Source organism: Ambystoma mexicanum, chromosome 10, assembly GCF_040938575.1.
Source record: "Ambystoma mexicanum isolate Mex_15411 chromosome 10, UKY_AmexF1_1, whole genome shotgun sequence".
Lineage (NCBI taxonomy): Eukaryota > Metazoa > Chordata > Amphibia > Caudata > Ambystomatidae > Ambystoma > Ambystoma mexicanum.
Genome location: NC_090932.1, coordinates 1175842867 through 1175862601, shown reverse-complemented (window position 1 = coordinate 1175862601; position 19735 = coordinate 1175842867). Strand labels below are relative to the sequence as shown.

The 19735-nt window shown below is 46.0% G+C and overlaps 1 protein-coding gene across 1 annotated transcript in view; it reads left to right on the top strand.

The window, feature by feature from the left end:
• The window catches only part of LOC138492142 (trichohyalin-like), a 782601-nt gene that overhangs the window by 342213 nt on the left and 420653 nt on the right, over nucleotides 1-19735 (top strand). Inside the window, exon 14 of the mRNA XM_069619133.1 lies at nucleotides 12533-12658. Coding sequence (XP_069475234.1) covers nucleotides 12533-12658 — 126 coding nt within the window. The remainder of the gene's footprint in view (nucleotides 1-12532; nucleotides 12659-19735) is intronic.

Here is a 19735-nt window from a genome sequence, read left to right as displayed (position 1 = left end):
CAATTCTCTACTACTGCACAGGCTGGGCTTCTCTGTGAGCTTGAAGATGTCATATCTAACACCAGTCCAAAAGCTCCAGTTCATCGGAGCAGTCCTAGATACTCAGATAGGGAAGGCTTTCTCTCCCGAAGAGAGAGCCGACAGCATAGCACAGATGGTACATTTGTTCCGGAACCACGCCAGTTTACCAGCTGCTTTCTTCCTCCGCCTCTGACGTCTCATGGCCTCGTGTATTTCCTAGTGGCAGAAGCCAGGCTGTACATGAGATCCCTTCAGTTGCTTCTAAGGGACCAGTGATCTTAGTAACTTGGAGCGCTCACGGATGCTTTCCGGGTGCCCAACCAACTGGTCCTCGACCTCAATTAGTCGGTCAACCGCAGCAATCCTATGGCAGGGGAACCCTTCTTACCTCCTTGGCCTCAGACCCGAGTGGTCACACATGCGTCTCAAGGGTTAGGGCGCTCACTGCAAGGACTTGCAGGTGAACAGTCTTTGGTCAGCGACGGAAAGCAGGTGGCACATCAACAGGCTGGAGCTGCGAGCCATAAGGCTAGCCCTGAGGGCCTTTGCCCCATCCCGCAAGGGGAAGCATGTCCTCATTCTCACGGACAACACAGGTGGCCATGCACTACCTGAACAAACAAGGTGGCGTGTGCTCCCTTCCCCTCTACACATAGTCAATGCAGCTGTGGCTCTGGTTACTGGAGAATCAGATCTCGGGCTCGGCAGTTCATCGGGCGGGGACAGAGAACAGTTTGGCGGATGCTCTGAGCAGGCAGAGCATGGTCTCACACTATTGGGAGGTGTGCCAGGAAGTCCTGTAAGAGGTGTTCTATCTCTGGGTACCCCAGCAGTGGAACTGTTTGCCACAGAGTCCAACCGGAAGTGCGAACATTTTTGCATGAGGGAATTCCCAGTGAAAGGGGCACTGGGGGATGCGTTTCTGGTGGACTTGACCTTCCCTCTCCACTATGCCTTTCTTCCCCACCCGATTCCTGTCGTTCCTTGGGTTCTCAGGAGGTTGAAGAGATTTCGAGTGGCCATGATCTTGATCGCACTGGACTGGGCGAGGAGAACGTGGTACTCTGATCTCCTGGATCTATCCCATCTGTCCACCTCACCGGTTGCCTCAGTGTCAGGATCTCCTAACCCAGTCGGAAGGTCGAGTGCATCACCTGACCCCGGCCTCCCTCTACCTACATGCGTGGCTCTTGAGAGGATGAGATATGATGACTGGGACCTCTCAGAGGAAGTACTTGCGGTGTTGCTGGCTGCATCCAGACCATCTACAAGATCTCTGTATGCCTGCAGGTGGAGAATATTTGAGGCGTGGTGCAGGGAACATGAGATTAACTCCATCTCTTGCCCCACCACTGCAGTGATGGTTCGGTCCACTATAGTTTGACCTAAATGTCTGATTCAAGAATCGAAAATGTAGAAATTGGAATTGATGTAGAGGTACCTTATGCAGAAATTGAGGAACTGAGGTATTGTGAATATGCCAGATAAAACACACAGCCAAATTATGACAACAGCTGGTGATTGAATAATTATTAGCAGCTCTAAAAATCCTGTGTTTTAAAGTGTCAAAAACGTCAGATTTTGCATAATTAATTACCTATTCGTTAGTAATTGATTTTGTGATTCAATGGTGAACGGATTTGATCATGATATTTCCTGTATTTGAATTATTATATATATTGTTATTCTATGTTCACCCTTGTGGACGTACGTATCCACTAACACACAGCAACTCACACAAGGACACAGGCCCATTTGGGTTCCTCCAACATGGCGCCCAAATCGGCACGCATCAGCATTGCACTAGTAAAATGAGCAACGTGCTCTTGCGGTTGCTTAGCGACACGCGACGCAGCACCACTTCTACGAACATCACAGCGAGCAGCAGCTCGCGCCGCGTAGATGTATCAATCTCAGCATTCAGAAGGTAAGCATTGCCATCGCGTCTCTCCGCTATCTTAGCTGATCGATTTGATAATGGGGATAAGATAAAGTTTAATCAAACATCCCTGTAACCGTAGGTTTACGGAGAGGGCGAAAGTGAAAACGAAAGCCATTACGTGTATATCTGCAGCCTCCCAGAACTACGAGTGCTACGGCAGCACTCTAGCAAATGCTCAAGTCTTGAACACCTATAAGGTAGGAACCTCATATAGAAAAACAAACTGTGAATATAATATATCAGCAGTAAGATGTAAATGAAATCACCCTGTATTTTAAATGACCGCCATATTTACTTTAGGATCATTCCAAAATCATGCAAGCATCGTAAGATTACAGAGGCATTTAGTGTACAACTGAACAACTCGCCTAACAGTGAGTTGCATTTTTCCTAAACTTATGGATCGCATGAGTATATCACATAAATATGGTAATGTGCAGGGGGAACCAGTGCTTGAGATGGTGCCTGTTCCCTCTGCACATCACCGCTCACCCTAATCAAGGTCACTAATTAGTGATAACTGATTTTATCCTTATTTCACAGCATTCTTACTGAACTTGACCCTTATGGACAGCAAGCTTTTCTTGAGAGGGGAAACCGACTCTAAGGTTAGTTTATTTGAATTGAGCCATGTTAGTAATGTTCTTCATTTAAAGGAGTTATAGTTAAATAATCGAGACAAATTAACTTGTCTTACAGATATCAAGTCAATCCAATTTTCTAAAAATCTGAAGAAGGGCATAATTAGCTCGAAACGTGTAGTTTAAAGATAGATCACATTGGGAAACCTATCAAGATTATTGGATCACGTCTAAATACAGTTTGAAACATATGCAAACAATATGTGAATATGATCTGTATTGTGAAATCCCACACAAGCAAATGTATAAATGCTATTGTAATGATGAAAGTTTTGATTTTTCATCTATGGTTTTGAATTAATTATCAAATCATGAAAACAGAAAATAAATGATTTTGTATAAAATATTTCTATTATGAATTATATTCGTACAAATTGAACAAATTGACTTTGAAAAATCATCCTTTAAGCCAAATTGAATTTGAAGCAAACTTGATTTGCCCTATGCTGCGCCCTAGTTTGTCCAACATGGTTTTTCATTGTACCATTTATTCTTCCATAAGGCTGTTATCCCTTAAAACAGCATTCTTAGTTGTAATCACATCAGCCAGGAGAGTTAGTGAGTTTCAGGTGTTGTGCTGTGACCCTCAATGGCTACGATTCTCTCCGGAGAATGTTTCAAAGTCAGACCTGGCTTCCTTCTCAAAGTGGTTTCAGAGTTTCACCTTTCTCAGTCTATTGATTTGCCTGTCTTCTACCCTTCACCCCATCCCTTAAAAGAGGAAGAGCGGTTCCACCCTCTTGACCCCAAAAGAGCCTTAAGTTTTTATGTGGCTCATACATCAGAGTTTCGGAAAACTGACCCATTGTTAGTTGCCCATTCATTATTCCGTAAAGGTCTTGCCATAACCAAGCAAACCATGTTGTGTTGGATTATTTGATGTATATCCGAATGTTATCCAGTTGGCGGGCAGGGAGCTTCCTCCCGGCATCAGGGCACAAACTACCAGGGGGTGGGTCTCAGCCTCTACAGCCCGGCAGAGTGGACTTCCTATTAGGGACACATGTCGTGCGCCCACTTGATTGTCCCTGCATACATTTGCCAAGAATTACTTTGTATATGTAGAGCAGTTCTACAAAATCTGCTTGGTTTAATAGTTTCTGCCCTCCTCTGTTATTCTAACTGCTTGGGGAGTCTATCAAGATGAGGAATCTGGGGGAGAAAAGCAGTCCATTGAAAGAGAAATTACTTACCTTAATGATCTTTCCATGGATTCTTCTCCAGCAGATTCCTCATTGCCCCTCCATCCATCCCTCTTCAGAAAGTCCCTGTGGCTTAACGCTTCTGTGCAAGCGAGGAGACAACTGATAATGGTTTTAAGGTGACCGCTTATATCTTACTATCTTAATTTAAAAAATATTTTTTTCTAATCTATTAATTCCGTGGGGTATCCCCGTTGGGAGGTATCCCATTCTTAAGTTTTTTGCAGGCTTGTTAGCCTCCCACCTATCGTTTTCCTCTACAGTGTTCAGGCATGGGGTCGGGGGGAGGGAGGACCTGATGCATGGGGTGTAGTGACGTGGTATTTATAAGACGCCTGACGTCACGCCCAGAGACAACGATCGAGCACCGAGCAAGATGAGACGACGATCGACGGCTGAGTCGAGGTCCACTACGCCCCCCTGTCGAAAAGTTTCCGAACAACAGAGCTTGATAGGGATATCTATCAAGATGAGGAATCTGCGGGAGAAGAATCCATGGAAAGATCATTACGGTAAGTCATTTCTCCTTCTCCTTGCTGATTTCATGGTCACAAAGAATGCTGCTTTTATAGTGAGGAAGCTGAAATCACAACTATGGATTGGCCCAAATGATAGAACCACCAGTTGTGCCAAAAGCAAATTGAACTTAAACTGCACTTGAATATATGCCCTTGGCGGACAAAGCTAGACCAAGCTCCGAAGAATTTCAAAACAATTTGGTATTTCAAGGAAAGAGCCCTCTTTTGGCCCCCCACATAAAATATACAACAGACATATAATCTCACCATGGAGACCTTAATCCAATCCTTCACCAAGGACACCTCAACATCCAGCACCCTTGCCACGTACACTGAGCAGGTGTTGATTCCACCATCTGCAAAAGTGCAACCATCTGCAGGAGTAAATGTTTTGTGTATTTGTCTTCTAGCACCAACCAAAAGGTCCAGTACTTCCTGTTACAGGGCATGAACACGAAACCCCCAGTGTTCAGAAGCCAAGCATGAAGCAGTAGGCTGCCTGGGACTGGATAGTAAATCTTACACTCCCCCTGGGTCACCAGAATCTTGATCACCAGAACCCTCCAGTTTACACTGTGGCTGAGATTGTGCAAGTCTGCATATCAACTCCTCTGTGGCCCCCAAGAGGCCAAATGTTCATGTCCCCCAACAGTATGCGAATCATCACAGTATCAAAAGCAAAAGCGGAACAGGAAGAAATGCCTCCATCCCCAGGAAAATCCATGGAATTGTGCAAAACTGTAGGCATTCCTAATCAGTGTGGGTTGCAAACAAACCTACCTCTGGTAAACCCTGCTTCCAGAAGTCATGTTTCGCTACTGCCTGGTGCAGAGGCCAATCGAGAGATATTGACTGCAGTCTGCTAAGAGCAGTGTGGCGAACCCAGGGGTTATGTCCCCATTTTCCAACCAGCGAACACTACCGTAGTCCCTAAAACCCAGTATGTTCAAAAGAGGATTTCTAAATTCCCCACATTGGACAGCCAATTAGCTAATACTGGGACGAGGAGGCCACAGGAGGAGGCACACAATTCTAGGCAATGTTCTAATTGTTATAGAACAAATCAAGCTGACCCAGCAATAAAAAAAACACCAAAAACAGAAGTCTAGTTGTTGTAGTTGTGGTAGAAGGAGTAGAAGTAGTTGTAGAAGCAGCAATGGATGTATTGCATTGTATTCTATCCATCATTCATATAGCGCCCTTTCCCCATTTGTATGGCCTCAGTGGACTTTGTGGTTGGAACGCCCTTGGTGACCGTAGCCCATGTGTGGGAGATTTTAAGAGTTAATTTAAAGATGTGTGTGTGTGTGCATTCTGCCAGGTTAGGACTTAGATGAGCTGGCTAGTCTCCAGTAAGCAGGCCAGAGGTCAGGCACGTGGATGGGTGCTGTTGGTGGTTTCCGAAAGAGTACTAGTGCTGGAGATTCGATATGTGCCCTGCTAGACCAACATTTTCTTTGTAGGTCGTCGTCGTATACTAGTGGCAGAGGTGTTGAGGTACGTCGGGGTTTCAGTGTGGCCACAGACGTGGTGCAAAGTATACATACCCTAAACTTGGATGGAGTTCATCTTGGACCTAGAAAAACGACTTTGAACGTGGTTGGCTGGTCTAGCTAGTTGTGGTCTCCCTAGATTGAAAGTCTGAACAGCGGGAGAGGGGCCCAGAGGGACGACGGGGGGTGACTGAAATCGTTTGTCATTGAGGGGGTGGGGATGGTCACTGCCTGCCGCTGTGAACGCTGCCGGCATCTGTGGGAGTATGGGTGGATAGGTGTGTTGTTGAGTTTGGGTCATTGTTTCTGTGCGCTTATCGATAGTATTGAGTGTGAGAGGGTTTCAAGAGGAGGAAGGGAAGAGCCAGGTTTTGAGAGCCTTTCAGAATGCCAAGTGATTGTCAATGTTGCGGATGTGCAGAGGCAGAGAGTGCCAGATGATAGGCGCTTGGACGGAGAAGGAGGATCCGCCTAGTGTGTTGGAGTTGTAATGTGGGACAACTAGGAGACATCGGAGTGTCCATGCAGGGTGGTAGCGGTGTTGTGGATGGCTCGGTGAGTGATGCACAGGACTCCAGCCGAAGATAAAAATCACACAAAGGAATTTCCCGCCCTGAAGGTCAGGGGAAGGAACAAGAAAGTATAAGACATGCTAAAATGTAGAATAAAGGATGCAGGGGGCATTTTGGTAAAAATGGGCACCCATGCGTGCCTTTACCATGGAAACAGCCTGCGGTAAAGGTGCACTGAATCGGTAAAAAGGTTCACTGCCACCAGCCATCAAAGGTAAGTTTGTTCTTGTAACATAAATGTTAAATGTGAAATGGGAAAAGGGAGACTCAGTATCTCCCCAGCACGCCACATAATTTGGGGGGTTCTGATATCACCTAATAAAATCTAAAAGGGATCCAAAGATCCTTTCTACCCTTGGGAACTGTAGTTTTCAAGGTTAGCCAGAGAAAGTTAAGGGGAGCCCCTAGGGCAACCCAGCAACAATACGCACGTAATGCCAAAAGGTTGTCAAAGAGGATAACTTTTAAAAGACACTATGGAGAGTCTTAAAAATGACACCCATAAAAAATCTGTGAGTGTGGAAAAAGGTTCCCACTCACAGAGCTAGAAGGACAAATAATCCACCAGTAAAGCAAAACGTTCTGAGATTGACAGAGGTCAGGAAAATGTATAATTGTTATGAAACTCTTACCTAACAAGTCTGGTTTTCCCCCTCAGCCACATCTGATTATGGCAGATGAGAGATTGAAAAGCTTAGACTCCTAGAGGCCATAAGCCATTACATTGCTATGTTTTACAAAATACAGGATGGTCCGACAACTGTTAATTGAGTTTTGGCATGCATCCAGTGGAGTGGCTATGACCAAACAGACCATTTCTGGATGAATTGTCACATGCATCAGGTTATGCTCAAGCTCTGCACACAAGACATCCTGAAGAAACTGTGCTTCATTCTACAAGAGGTCACGCAGCTATGACTACTTTTCTGAGCGTAGTGACTGAGAGAAACTGCAGGGCAAATACATAGTTGACTTTCCATACATTTGCAAAGCACTGTAGACTGGAATAAGAATCAAGAGCAGAGGCTCAGTTTGGGATGTATGTGGTGCAGCACATCTTCAGCTAAGCAGATCTATTCATATGGTGCATCTGAGACCTATCCTTCCTAAATGCGTAGGCATTGCGAGGAGAATTGTTCAAAGACAAGAATCTTCAGAGGAGAAATTATTCTTTAAAAGAGCAAATTATATACCTTGTGGTTAACATTGGTGCTGACAGATATGTTGCCTCCTGTCACAGATGGCATTACAGACAGACCGAAAGTAGAGTAATGGGTTTTAAGGTTTTATTTGATTTCACCAGTAAGTATATTGGGAAGATGGGAAGACTTGGAGTGAGTCCGGCTAAGTGGTCCCTATAGCTCTCTCAACCAACCCGTGGACTCCCTCCACCTGAATCCAGGCTTCTCTAACCCTGCAATGTCCTAGATGCTGCTCCTAGCATTTGGGTGCTGGACTGCCCCTCGGCAGGACAAAGACTGATATGCGGGGAAATCTCTTCTTTGTGAAAAGAACAGTGAGCTAAAGACTTGGCTGAGACTCTCCCAGGGGCCGTCCACCCAAGCACAAGTCAATGGGCTGTGTTCATGCTGGTAGAGACTTTCCCAGACCCCCTCTGTTTTACATACAGTATCACCCAACCTGTGTTGGTACTCATTTATTAACCTCAGATAAAAGGCTGAGCTGGCCTTGCCAGGATTCGAACCTGCAACCTGCAGATCACACACACACACACACACACACATTGCAGCAGCAAGCTCTGAACCCTCTGAGGTATTTTACCAGCTATAGCTATCTTACCGTCTATAGTAAAATTAGCAATTACATGTCTGAATGTTCAGATAAAAGAAAACAAATTATACTCTGTAGTGGATACCATTAAACTGGTAACTTATATATATTTAATAGTAGGCCAGTTCATCTGTAGGTCTGGTGCAAAGTGCTTTTCAAGCTTCAGAGGTTGGCAGAATCCTTACCGTTGGGAGGGTTCATAACTGTGTACTAAAGAATTTAGAAGGGAAAGCAGCGCACTCACGCACTCACACGGCATCCTGTACTCTGGGCACTTGTTACCTCATTCATGCAAACAAACATCCTGAACAGCATGTCAGGGAGATAGGAAAGATAGACACTGTATAACAAAGCATTAATTGTGGCCCAATGAAATCTAGGGCCACTTTGTGTTCTATGGTCAACCATTTGTACACTGTACACAAGCTTTTAGGCACAAGGATGTTGTCAAGTGTCCAAGGACACACAGGTGGAATGTCTTGTAATGATTGTAACTGAGACAACAGCAGAACAAAACATGCTATATCTGCAACTTGGGAAAAGCAAAATACATAGGCCCTAATTCATGGCATTATTTGCGTTTAAAACAGGGATTTGCGTGCCATTCTGCCCGCAAATCCCCATTTGCCAAACAGGGATTTGTGGACAGAATGGCACCCACATCCCTGTTTTACACGCAAATAATTGCATGAATCAGGGCCTAAATGCTTTTTGGAAGTCTTTGTCTTCGTTATGAATTTGAAGTTTTTAAGAACAGACTAAATCAGTGACTCACCCCAGAAGTATGCCTGAAATAAACATTTAATGAGTCTAGCAATTATTGTATAGAATTCCAGAAAGACACATTATTTGTTATTCCTAGTCTTTCTTATTTAGGATCACTGCTCAAAATTTTACACTTGTGGAATTAAGAGGCCTGATCAAGAAAACCATCCACTACAGAAACAAAGAGCCACATGGCATTGGCAACAGCCCAGGAGCTTCCATTAAAAATAATGAAGAAAACGAAAAAAAAGAAACACTTTTTTTTTAGGGGTAGCAAGGGAGACCTCAGGGGTCACAGCTGCGACCCCTGGCAACCCCCAAATGACATCCCTGCTTAGCTGGCGGCTACTCCTGTTAGCTTTCCCCCTCTACTCTCCACCCTTCCCACTACTTCTACTACCTTCGCTCTCCCACCACTCTACTGTTACTCTCTCTCACCACTTACACTGTTACTCACACACTCCACTCACTCTCTCTCTAGCCCTGTACCCTTCCTCTCACCTTTTTCTCACCCTCTATCCGTCTCTCATGGACACCTTTTACGCACTTCACAACACTACACTCAATTGGTACCACTCTCTCTCTTTGATAATACGTTACCTGCACTCACTCCACCGCAACAGTCGCTTTACCACTCTTCTCCACTGTTTGCTTTCCATCACCTTGTCTCTTGGTCCACCAACTCCACTTCTAACCTCTCCTGAACACCTTTCATCAATGTCTGGCTTTTGTAGCCCAACCTACTCTTCTCTGTGACTCCCTCGGTAAATAGTATTATTAGGCCTCCCTCTTCCCCCACCTGTTGGGACTCTGGTGTTAGTCCCTCTGTGGGAAAAAGTTAATTGGTGCCACGTTAGCATTCCAGATCCGATAAGGTTGTTTCTCTTTCTTAGGTGTTATCCTGTCTACTGGTGCTGAGATAGAGTCTTTATATCGTGTACTCTGTACTGTTTTGACCTGGCGCTCCGTTGCAGTTATTTTGCTCTGCCAGCTTTGCTCTTGAGTCTTCTCTGTCGTTGCTTGAGGGCTTCTTGGAGAAGTAGTCATGCAAAAGAAAAGTGAAAAACCTGGCCAGAAGGATAGAGACTGATGGGCATTGTGAAAGAGACAGCGGTATCAAGATTCTCATCCAACAGTGAACACGTCAGGGAGTTGGGGACTGGGGTCCCACTCAAATCTTGCACCGCCACTCGGGTAGGACCGGCTCTAGCAATACCCTAGTACATGGGGCACCAATTAAAGCTACTAACCAGCCCTACACAGTCCCTTAGCACCTCAATTCTATTCATACACACAGCACACCATTTCTTACCTGTCAAGTGTCAAATCCAATTTGTCGCACCTAGAAACACTTGTGAACGGGTGCGTTATAAATGACATCATATCATATCAAATATCAATAGCCACTGGCTAGTGGTGGGTGCAAGGTTTGCACCCGTCCCTACTATGCTGCCTACCCAAGGTTGAGAGGTGTCCCTGGGTCCATGACCCTGGCCCTGTTACACTTCTCACCAGATTCTTTAACACCTGCTCTCCGCCACTCAATCATGCCTACATATTCACAGTCCACCAGTGGTGAGAGGTATGCAAGGAGCCATTGGGCTCAGGGTGGGCCACACCATTTAAAACCAAGGTGCTGTGTCTTCCGTTTGGTGGCATGAGACACCCACATGATTCCGTGGGTGTGAATGGCAACATACGGCACTATGTAAGTATGATTTAAAGTTTCCAAGGTAGCAGTCTGGCAACTGGACATTTCAAAAACAAATAATCTGCAGTGTGTGCAGTTATCCATCAGAACCAACTTTACACGTTACTTTTAATTCTCCAGTGCTGGTATCTTTCATATGTTCACATGTGGCCCACCCACTTCTGCTGTTGATAAACTCAGGCACATTGTGCTTAAAGATTCTAGAGATGGCCTCTGTGGTGGATTTTAGAGCTCACCCACCTCAATGGCTTAGGGGAAAATGGACGGAAATTAGGAGGGTATGCTATGCAATGCGATGCCATTTTCTAGTTGTAGTTGCTTTTAAATGATTGCCGAGGATGCCATGCCTGATGATGGGAATATTCAAATCTTGTGAATCTATGAAAGATATCAAAGCTGGAGAACTAGAGTTACAGGTAAGTAACTGGTTTCTAACTAAAGCGTCTTCTTCATTTTTGTGTTTCAGGTGAGCAGAGATCCAATTACCGCTCAGTGCTAGTGTATTTGCTTCCCTTGCAGCAGCCAACAGCTTAATGTTCTCATGGAAGTGCAAAATCCTTACCAAATTGGGTCTGGACAGTTCATCTGGGTGCAATTTCCTACCTGCTGTTTTGTTGGTTTTGTTGACTGACAAAGTTGCTACTTAACGGTTATCCGGGAATAGCACTTTTAGGTATGTCTTTGTTGGACACATTTTTGAGTTCTCATCAAAACCCTGTATCCAAACATGTGGTTCGGATGTTGTGTGATGATCTCCTTTAGTTTTTGGATTGAATCTTCACTTGTGTTAGCAACATTCTTTATAGTCGATATTCACTTTTCCACTTCTTTAGATCTTTCACTGGTATTGTTTACCTCGTCCTGAAGTATTTCAAGAGCTAAGTGACAGTGTGTCAATTTTATATCCCAGTTATTTGTCCCAATCTGTAATTAGCATGTGTGGTTCTTCCATACTAGTCTGTGTGAGCATATTAGTTTAGATTGCTTCTAATCCAGATAGTTAACATTTGGGTTTGTCTAGGCTGTTGCCTGTCTGTGAGCACTTGTCGATATTGTTCTCCGTGCGCCTTTTTCCTGGCATAGTTATTTTTTGCACTTCCACACTGCTTGACATGTTCCTAGTTGGTAGTACTTGCTTATGCAAGCTTAAAGGGGGCTGTGAAGACAGGGGCAGCTTTGAATTTATATATGCATTTTTATTGGTCCGGTTCTGATTTCTGGTCTGTGCTCTTGCGTTTTCTCTCTCCCATGAAGGAAAAGCCCATGGCATTGTATGTAAAACACATACGCCTCTCCATTTCACCTGCGATCCAGCAGTTGGGATTGCCATTTGTTCCTTCGGCATTTTTATGTTAGCATATCAAACATGGGGACGCAGAGTGGATTGCACGGTTTCCACAATGCATCCTACATTTTTTGTTGCTCCGGGCAGGTAGAATGGCACTTCTTAGCAAACCATACAATGTTTCTACAGTGGTCAATGTTAAGACATGGGTGATGGTGCATATGCATATCCGCTGCTTTGTGGCGTCACCTTCTTACCATAGTGTATTCTGCTCAGCTTTGCATCTCCCTTTGTGTTCCATCCAGGATTGCTTTTATACAGGCTTTTCCAGAGTTAGTATATCTTTTTGATGTTCTTTCTGTGACTATCCTTGCCACTGTGGCCTTGTTGTTCCCCTCTCACAGTTGAAAACCTGAATTTGTTGAGAGATATGCCTAAGCATATGACTGGAATAGAAGAACATGCACCTCTGTTTGCCAATGCTCTTTGGCCTTTTTCAGCGGTTTAAGTATGCAATTTGTATTCTGAATTAAATCACAGATTCTTGACACTAAAGACTGGTGGTTATTTGTTTTCTCTCGTTTTTCTAAGCGCCTGGAGGAGTCGCAGAGCAAAGTGGAAGATAAAACTGCAGAAGGATCCAAACTACAAGAGAAGGTGCACCAGCTGTCATCCCAGCTACAAGAGATGGAGAGGGCCAAGGAGGCCCAAATGCAGGTGACAATACGAGAGCATCAGCAGTCATAACTGTATGCCTCCTGACAGGGAGGGTTTGTTTATGGATGGAAGAGAATTGAAGGTCCTTGTTAAGTAGAATGGACTATGAAAGGTCAGGGGTTTCCACCATCCTGTTCATCCATCCTCTAGCAAAAACGATAGTACCATTGGACCTAGAGGCCATCATACCTCTTGAAAAATTACCAACGAGGAATAAGAAGCGGCTAGCTGACAACAGGCAATCTAAATCCTTCTCCTGTCCCCACCCTTCTCAGCACCAAAGCAGGTGGAGATGTATTTCCTGATAAAACAGCATAGTAAATAAATGGGGGTTTGAACATTCTAAGTTGTGGATACAGATTCAGATGTACATATTTTATACCCAACGTTCATTACAAACATGTCCAACTTCCCATCACCTGGATCGGCTGATCCAGGAGGTCACTATTGTGCTAATCAAAAACCACCAAAGTGAGGAAAAAGGATCGACCTCCAGTGTTTTCTAGTATGTAAGAAAGACAAAGAAGAATTGAGACCAATTCTTGAACTGGACATTGCAAACAAGTAGATAAAACAGAAATTCAGAATACTGGTCCTACACCAGATTACTTATATGCCCTGTCCCCATTCCACCATACGTATACATCATTCCATGCTATGGTGACAGCACTGGAGTACGATGCAAAGCAGCACTGATTGAAAACAAAAAGCATTGTACTGGGGCACATGTGCTGCTATGCCCCTGCCTGGTACCTCCATCATGGTGGATGCTCTTGGCCCCAGGCACCAGTCCTTCGAATGGAATGTGTCCTCCCGAGTATTCCTCATCTTATGGTATCGTTGTTTCCAACTTCAGCTGTTTTGGAAAATAAATTCTCTCTGCAGAGGGCGCTGTGCGTCAAGACAGTCGACCCAATGTCCCTGGAGGGCCTCCATTTCGGCTGACATCATCGTCGAGTACATATACCATGCTTAGCGCCTGTTGGCTTCAGCTCTGCTTTTCCACGAATGAAGCGCGCTTCAGTTTTCTACGAAAACGTTTCGAGAATGACCTCGTCTTTAGCTCTGAATACTCAGAAGACAGGCTTCAAAAAGTGCCTAAAATGTGGCACCAAAATGTCCATCATGGACCCGCATAAAATATGTATCTCGAACATGTAACCGCTGACTGACGATCCTCCCAGTCGATGACAGTTAAGGCCATAAATGAGTCTAAAGCTTAACTATCAGTGGGTAGGATTGTCCACAAGTCCCCGTCCCCTCCTTCGAAATTTGGGTCATCCCACGAGTAGAGATTCTTCTCATAGAAAAAAGTTCAAAAAAACGATCCCACTCAAGGAGCAGACACTCCTCGTCATCATCAAAAAAATCGAAGAGAAGGCATACATCACCTTCTTACTCTTAGTCTTCCTCAGAAGAAAGGAGCGTAGTCTGCCTGGCTAAATCCTCCTCCAAAGATGAGTGGGAACTCTTAAGGAAGAAAATGTTTAAAATCTTCGAGGAACAGGCCTCGTCCTCCTCGAAAGATAAGAAAAGTGGCATGCTACGGTCGATGACAAGCATAAGGCCAAGGCAAAACCCTGCGTGCCCTCGAGCCCGGGTCATAGGACTAAGACTTCTCGAGAGTCTGACAACTCGATGAGACGAGAAATCATCGAAGAACCCGTTGAGTCGAGGGCAGAGTCTCTCGAAGCAAAAGTGCAAGGTCAAATCGCTGATTCCATCGATGCCACTGACGTAGACACCGTCGATAACATCGACGCTGATACAATAAGCATTCACGCTGACTGTACATTTGTCGACGCCATTGCCTCAAAAAAGTCAGAAAAAGGTTTTTAAACCTCTACCTAAAAATATTTTTTTCAGGTCCTTAACATCAGTATATGAGGGCTATGAAACATCAGATGAAACCCCTCTGTGTGGTCTTCAATTGGATACCCCTAGTATTCATATGAAAAATAATGTCCCTGAATGCTTCATTTCAGAGGAGACCAGGGTTAGGCAGCTACATGACACCCTACAGATAACTAGTGGGATAGATATCTCCCCAGAGCTAGATTTTGGGAAACCAGACCCGGCTGATCATGTGAATGCATCATACAGAAGTCTAATGTCCAGAGTGGTAGAATTCCTAGGATGGAGTAGACCAGCTACTTCATTTGAGCAAGAACACCTTACAGACATATTAGACAAAGGTCCTAAATATGACCCCATCTACCATTTCATGTGGCACTCCAAAAAAGAGTTGCAGCAAACTGGGAGGCTGCAGAGTCCAGCCCTGCAGTAAATAAAAATGTGACAAAAAAATACAGGCCATCCAGTAGCAACCCTGGCTACCTGCCAATACATCAGACTCCGGAAAGTCTAGTAGTGCAAGCAGCTACATCTGCCTCTAAGCAAGCTGCGTACCCAACGATACACTCGGATAGGGATGATAAACACGTTGACTCATGGGCAAAGAAAGTCATTTTGGCTAGCAGCATGGCTTTAAAGTCTGTTAATTCTACATGTGCCCTTGCAAAGTTCACACTCACCCACTGGGACTGTTTAGCGATGGCGGCTGATCACATCCCTGAAGGTGAGGCGAGAGATGGCTTCATGAACCTATAAGGGATGGCAAGGAGGCCATGTGTGAGCCTCTGCAATCAGGTCTAGACACTGCTGACAACATCAGCAGGGCCATGGTGGCAAGCACTGTCATACGCATATTCGTGTAGTTGAGGAAGTCAGGATTTGCATCTGATGTACAATCCAGACTCCTTAACATGCCCTTTGACGGCTCCCATTTATTCAGTAATAAGGCTGACGAAAAACCTTGAAAAGCTGCAGACCTCAAAGGCGGCAGCCAAGTCCTTGGGTGCCACCATCAGGCAGCCACAGTCTTTTCACCCCAACGGATCATCTTGGAGGAGTAGGTCTTTTCGCTACTTCTCCTCAGTTGGAAGAGCGAGGGGACAGGCTGGTCAAAGAGGACAAAAAGATTCCCTCGTTGTGGACGAGGGAGAGGTGCAAAGCCCGCCCAAGCAGCAGCATCTTTACCATCAGCTGCTACTTCAGCCACCTCAAAACTACTCAGAGGTCTTGACTCACGATACCCCGGTGGGAGGCAGACTGTCATATCATCTGAAAGAATGGCAACGTATTACTTCGAATGCATGGGCCCTGGAAACAGTAGCCCAGGGTTACTGCCTCCCCTTTATACAGAGACCTGGGGATCATCCACTGGGAAGCCATTCGCTAAATGTTCCAGATCAATTCCTGTTGCAGGACATTTTGACCCTGCTAGAGAAAGGTGCTATAGAACCAGTACCAGTGATGGAGAGGAACACAGGGTGGTATTCTTCCTATGTCCTAATCACCAAGAATGACAGAGGACTGAGACCTATCTTGGACTTGAGATACTTGAAACAGTTCCTCAGGAAGGATAAGTTCAAGGTGGTCACACTTTCTCAGATCCTTCAGGCCCTCCAACTCCAGGATTGGATGGTATCATTAGACCTTCAGGATGATTACTTTTATTTGCCAATTCATCACAAGCACAGGAAGTACCTGAAGTTTGCCGTTGGCGGTTCTCATTATCACTTCCGAGTTCTGCTATTCGGACAGACCTCCGCCTGAGGGTTTTCACCAAGTTAATGGCGGTGGTGGCAGCAAGTCTCAGGAGAGGGGGAATTCACATCTACTCCTACCTGGACGATTCGCTGATCAGGGTACGTTCACTCGAAAAAGGCCCAGGAACATCTCAGTATCACCTGCCACTCTGTTCACAGACTGGGCTTAAGAAGTCCCACATGATACCATCTCAGAGACTCCAGTTCATTGGAGCGGTCTTGGATGCATCCTTGGGAAAAGCCTTCCTACCCGAGGTAAGGCCTCAACACATTTTGCAGTTGTTTACCAAGTTTCAGAGTGCCCAGCGTCTTCCGGCCTTCAACTTTTTTGAGATTACTCGGCCTCATGGCATCCTGCATTTTTCTGGTGCCAGAGGCCCGTCTGAGAATGAGATCCCTTCAATGGGCTCTCAGGACTCAATGGTCCCAATTCTCAGGCAGGATGCCAGACCTCCTTCAGGATTCGAGCAGAGTCCCACAGGACCTTCTGTGGTGGGCCTGCGAGGACACCATTCTGAAAGGAGAACCTTTTCGGCAGCTATGGCCGCAGTTAATAGTAGTGACAGACGCCTCGATCACGGGGTGCGGAGCCCGCGCCAACGATCTGTCAATCAGTGGTCGTTGGTCTCCATCGGAGTGCAACACTACACATCAACCTTTTGGATTCGAGTGAAATCAGACTAGCGCTGAAAGCTTTTCTGCCCTCTTTGCGGGGAAAGAATGTCCTGATAATGACTTGCAACACAGTGGCCTTGTACTACCTGAACAAGAGAGGTGGCGTAAGGTCACTACCACTGTACCACTGTGCAGAAAGGCAATGCAGCTTTGTTCCTGGACAATTCAAGAAGGAATCTCTCCATCAGCAGTTCACCTGGCCAGAGAGAACACAGCATCGGATGCTCTGAGCAGGCAGAGCACAGTCTCCCACGAGTGGATCCTAGCTCAGGAAGTCCTTCAAGAGATCTTCACCCCTTGGGGAGCCCTCAAGTTGATCTGTTCACAACCAGTGTCAACCGGAAGTGCGAACTGTACTGCTCCAGGGAATATCCTCCAAGAGGAGCTCTAGGGGATGCATTCATAGTGGACTGGGAGTTTTCACTCCTGTTCGCATTTCCTTCAGTCCCCGTCATTCCTCATGTGATCAGGAGGTTGAGAAAGTTTGGGAAATCCATCATCCTAATTGCCCCGGATTGGGCCAAGAGGATGTGGTACACAGACCTTCTGGACATGCCCATCTGCCCTCAATACGTCTTCCACAAAGAGAGGACCTTGTACCCTTTGATGTCCTCTGCTTGTTTCCTCCTGACCTACTGCCCCTCCACAGTGCCCACCAAACCCACTGCCCCCGTTATACCCACCAAGGACACTTCCTCCACAGTGCCCGCCAAACCCACTGCCCTATTGCACCCGCCAAGTCCACTGCCCCGTTGCACCCACCAGTCCACTGACCCCGATGCACCTGCCAAGTCCACTGCCCTCATTGTACCCACCAAGACCATTTCCTCCACAGTGCCCGCCAAGCCCATTGCCTCCACAGTGTCCGCCAAGCCTATTTCCTCCACAGTGCCTGCCAAGCCCACTTCCTCCACAGTGCCCCCAGAACCCACTACCCCTGTTGCACCCGCCAAGTCCACAGCCCCTGTTGCACCCACCAAGCCCACTTCCTCCACAGTGCCCGCCAAGCCCACTTCCACCACAGTGCCCACAAAGTCCACTGAACCCACATACAACGCGCATGCCCAGGTGTCATTAGGAGGCACCCACGCACCCATCATCATAGTCCTGACACACTTCTAATACTAAAGCCTGCATAGGACTCACACGCTTCTCAAGACTTAGAACCAGAAACCTCCATGTCAATGACCACCTACCACCCCTCCACTGTACCCTCTCTAGGCACCCACAAACTTAACAGATTTGGTACTAGCACTGGCTCCTCACAGCTTGTCTGGTCCCACAACTCCCACCGTACCCAAACAATCCTGAACCCACCCCAATACTTATATACGTCAGGCACAGCCAATTTTGGCAAGCACAGCCATTCAACCACAACCACCCTCTTCCAACATGACATGTCCCCTGTCCCCTTTGGAGAGCTCCCGACCACCGCCTGAACAACGTAAAACCCTAAAATGTGCCCCATTCAAATTCAACAAGGTATCACAAGAACAGGTGCTGCCCACCATCCTCGCCCTAAAACCTACTAATTGTAAAGGCGACACCTGTCCTGTGCACTTTGTAAACTATGTGTACACGCTCACACCCATCATCACTGATTTCATTAACGCATCCTTCACCACCAACCTTGTTCCAGCAAACATCAAAGCATCAAACATCAAAGCAGCGTGGATCACCCCCTCCTCAAGAAACCCACACTTGACCCACTCATTCCTACCAACTATCGACCTATTACCACAGTCCTTTTCCTTTTTAAGATAATAGATTGTGTAGCAAACTCAACCACCTCCTTGGCTTCAGACAATCTGGTTTTCGCCCCAAACACAGCACAGAAACTGGCCTTCTGGACCTAAAAATCGAGATGGACAGCATGCGTGACTCCGGAAATCTAAGCATTCTACTGCGTCCAGATTTGTCTGCTGCCTTCGAACTAGTTGACTATGAAAAACTGTGCCAAAACATCTGCCACAATTTTCACTTCTCACCTGCAGCCACGTCCTGGATCCAGTCCTTCCTATCTGATCAGACCACCAGAGTCTTCATCAGCGAAGAGGCAGCCAACCACATCCATGTGCCACTCTGAGTCCCCCAAGGCTCCTGCCTCTCGCCCACACTATACAATTCTTATACTAAACCCCTCTTTGACCTCTTAGATTCAATGGGTATCACATACACAAACTGTGTTGATGACACCCAAGTCCTCATCCCCATCACTGGCCATTACACTCAGAACACCACCACAATCAACAAAACTAGATGGCTACACAGCCTCTGTCTAAATGATGACAAAACGGATCTCCTCATTGTGGGCTCCTCCTCTCGACTAAAAGCACTTGACAGCAGATACTCTTCCATTACATTGATGGCATAGCCATCCTTGTCCTAAAACCGGTGAAAACACTGGGAGTTTACCTGTATGCCGAGCTGTCAATGTCCAAACAGATTAACACGCTATCTTCCTCCATGGCTTACACCTCCAGACTCATATCTCTCAGTAGATAATCCCTATCACCTCATAACTCCCTGACACTTGCACAAGTGCTAATACCATCCAAACTGGACTATTGCAATGCGCTCCTCCTGGGCACATCAGCCTCTAACCTATCCAAATTGCCACTTCTACAAAACAAAGCCCTTTGAGCTGCCCTTGGACTAAAACGCAGCGACCACATCTCTGCCAACAGAGGTGATGCCCACTGGTTGCCCATCAAAGCTCTTCACAAATGCATCTACGAAGAAGCTCCGACCTACCTAAATGACTATCACTCGGAAAACAGCTAGTTTCTTT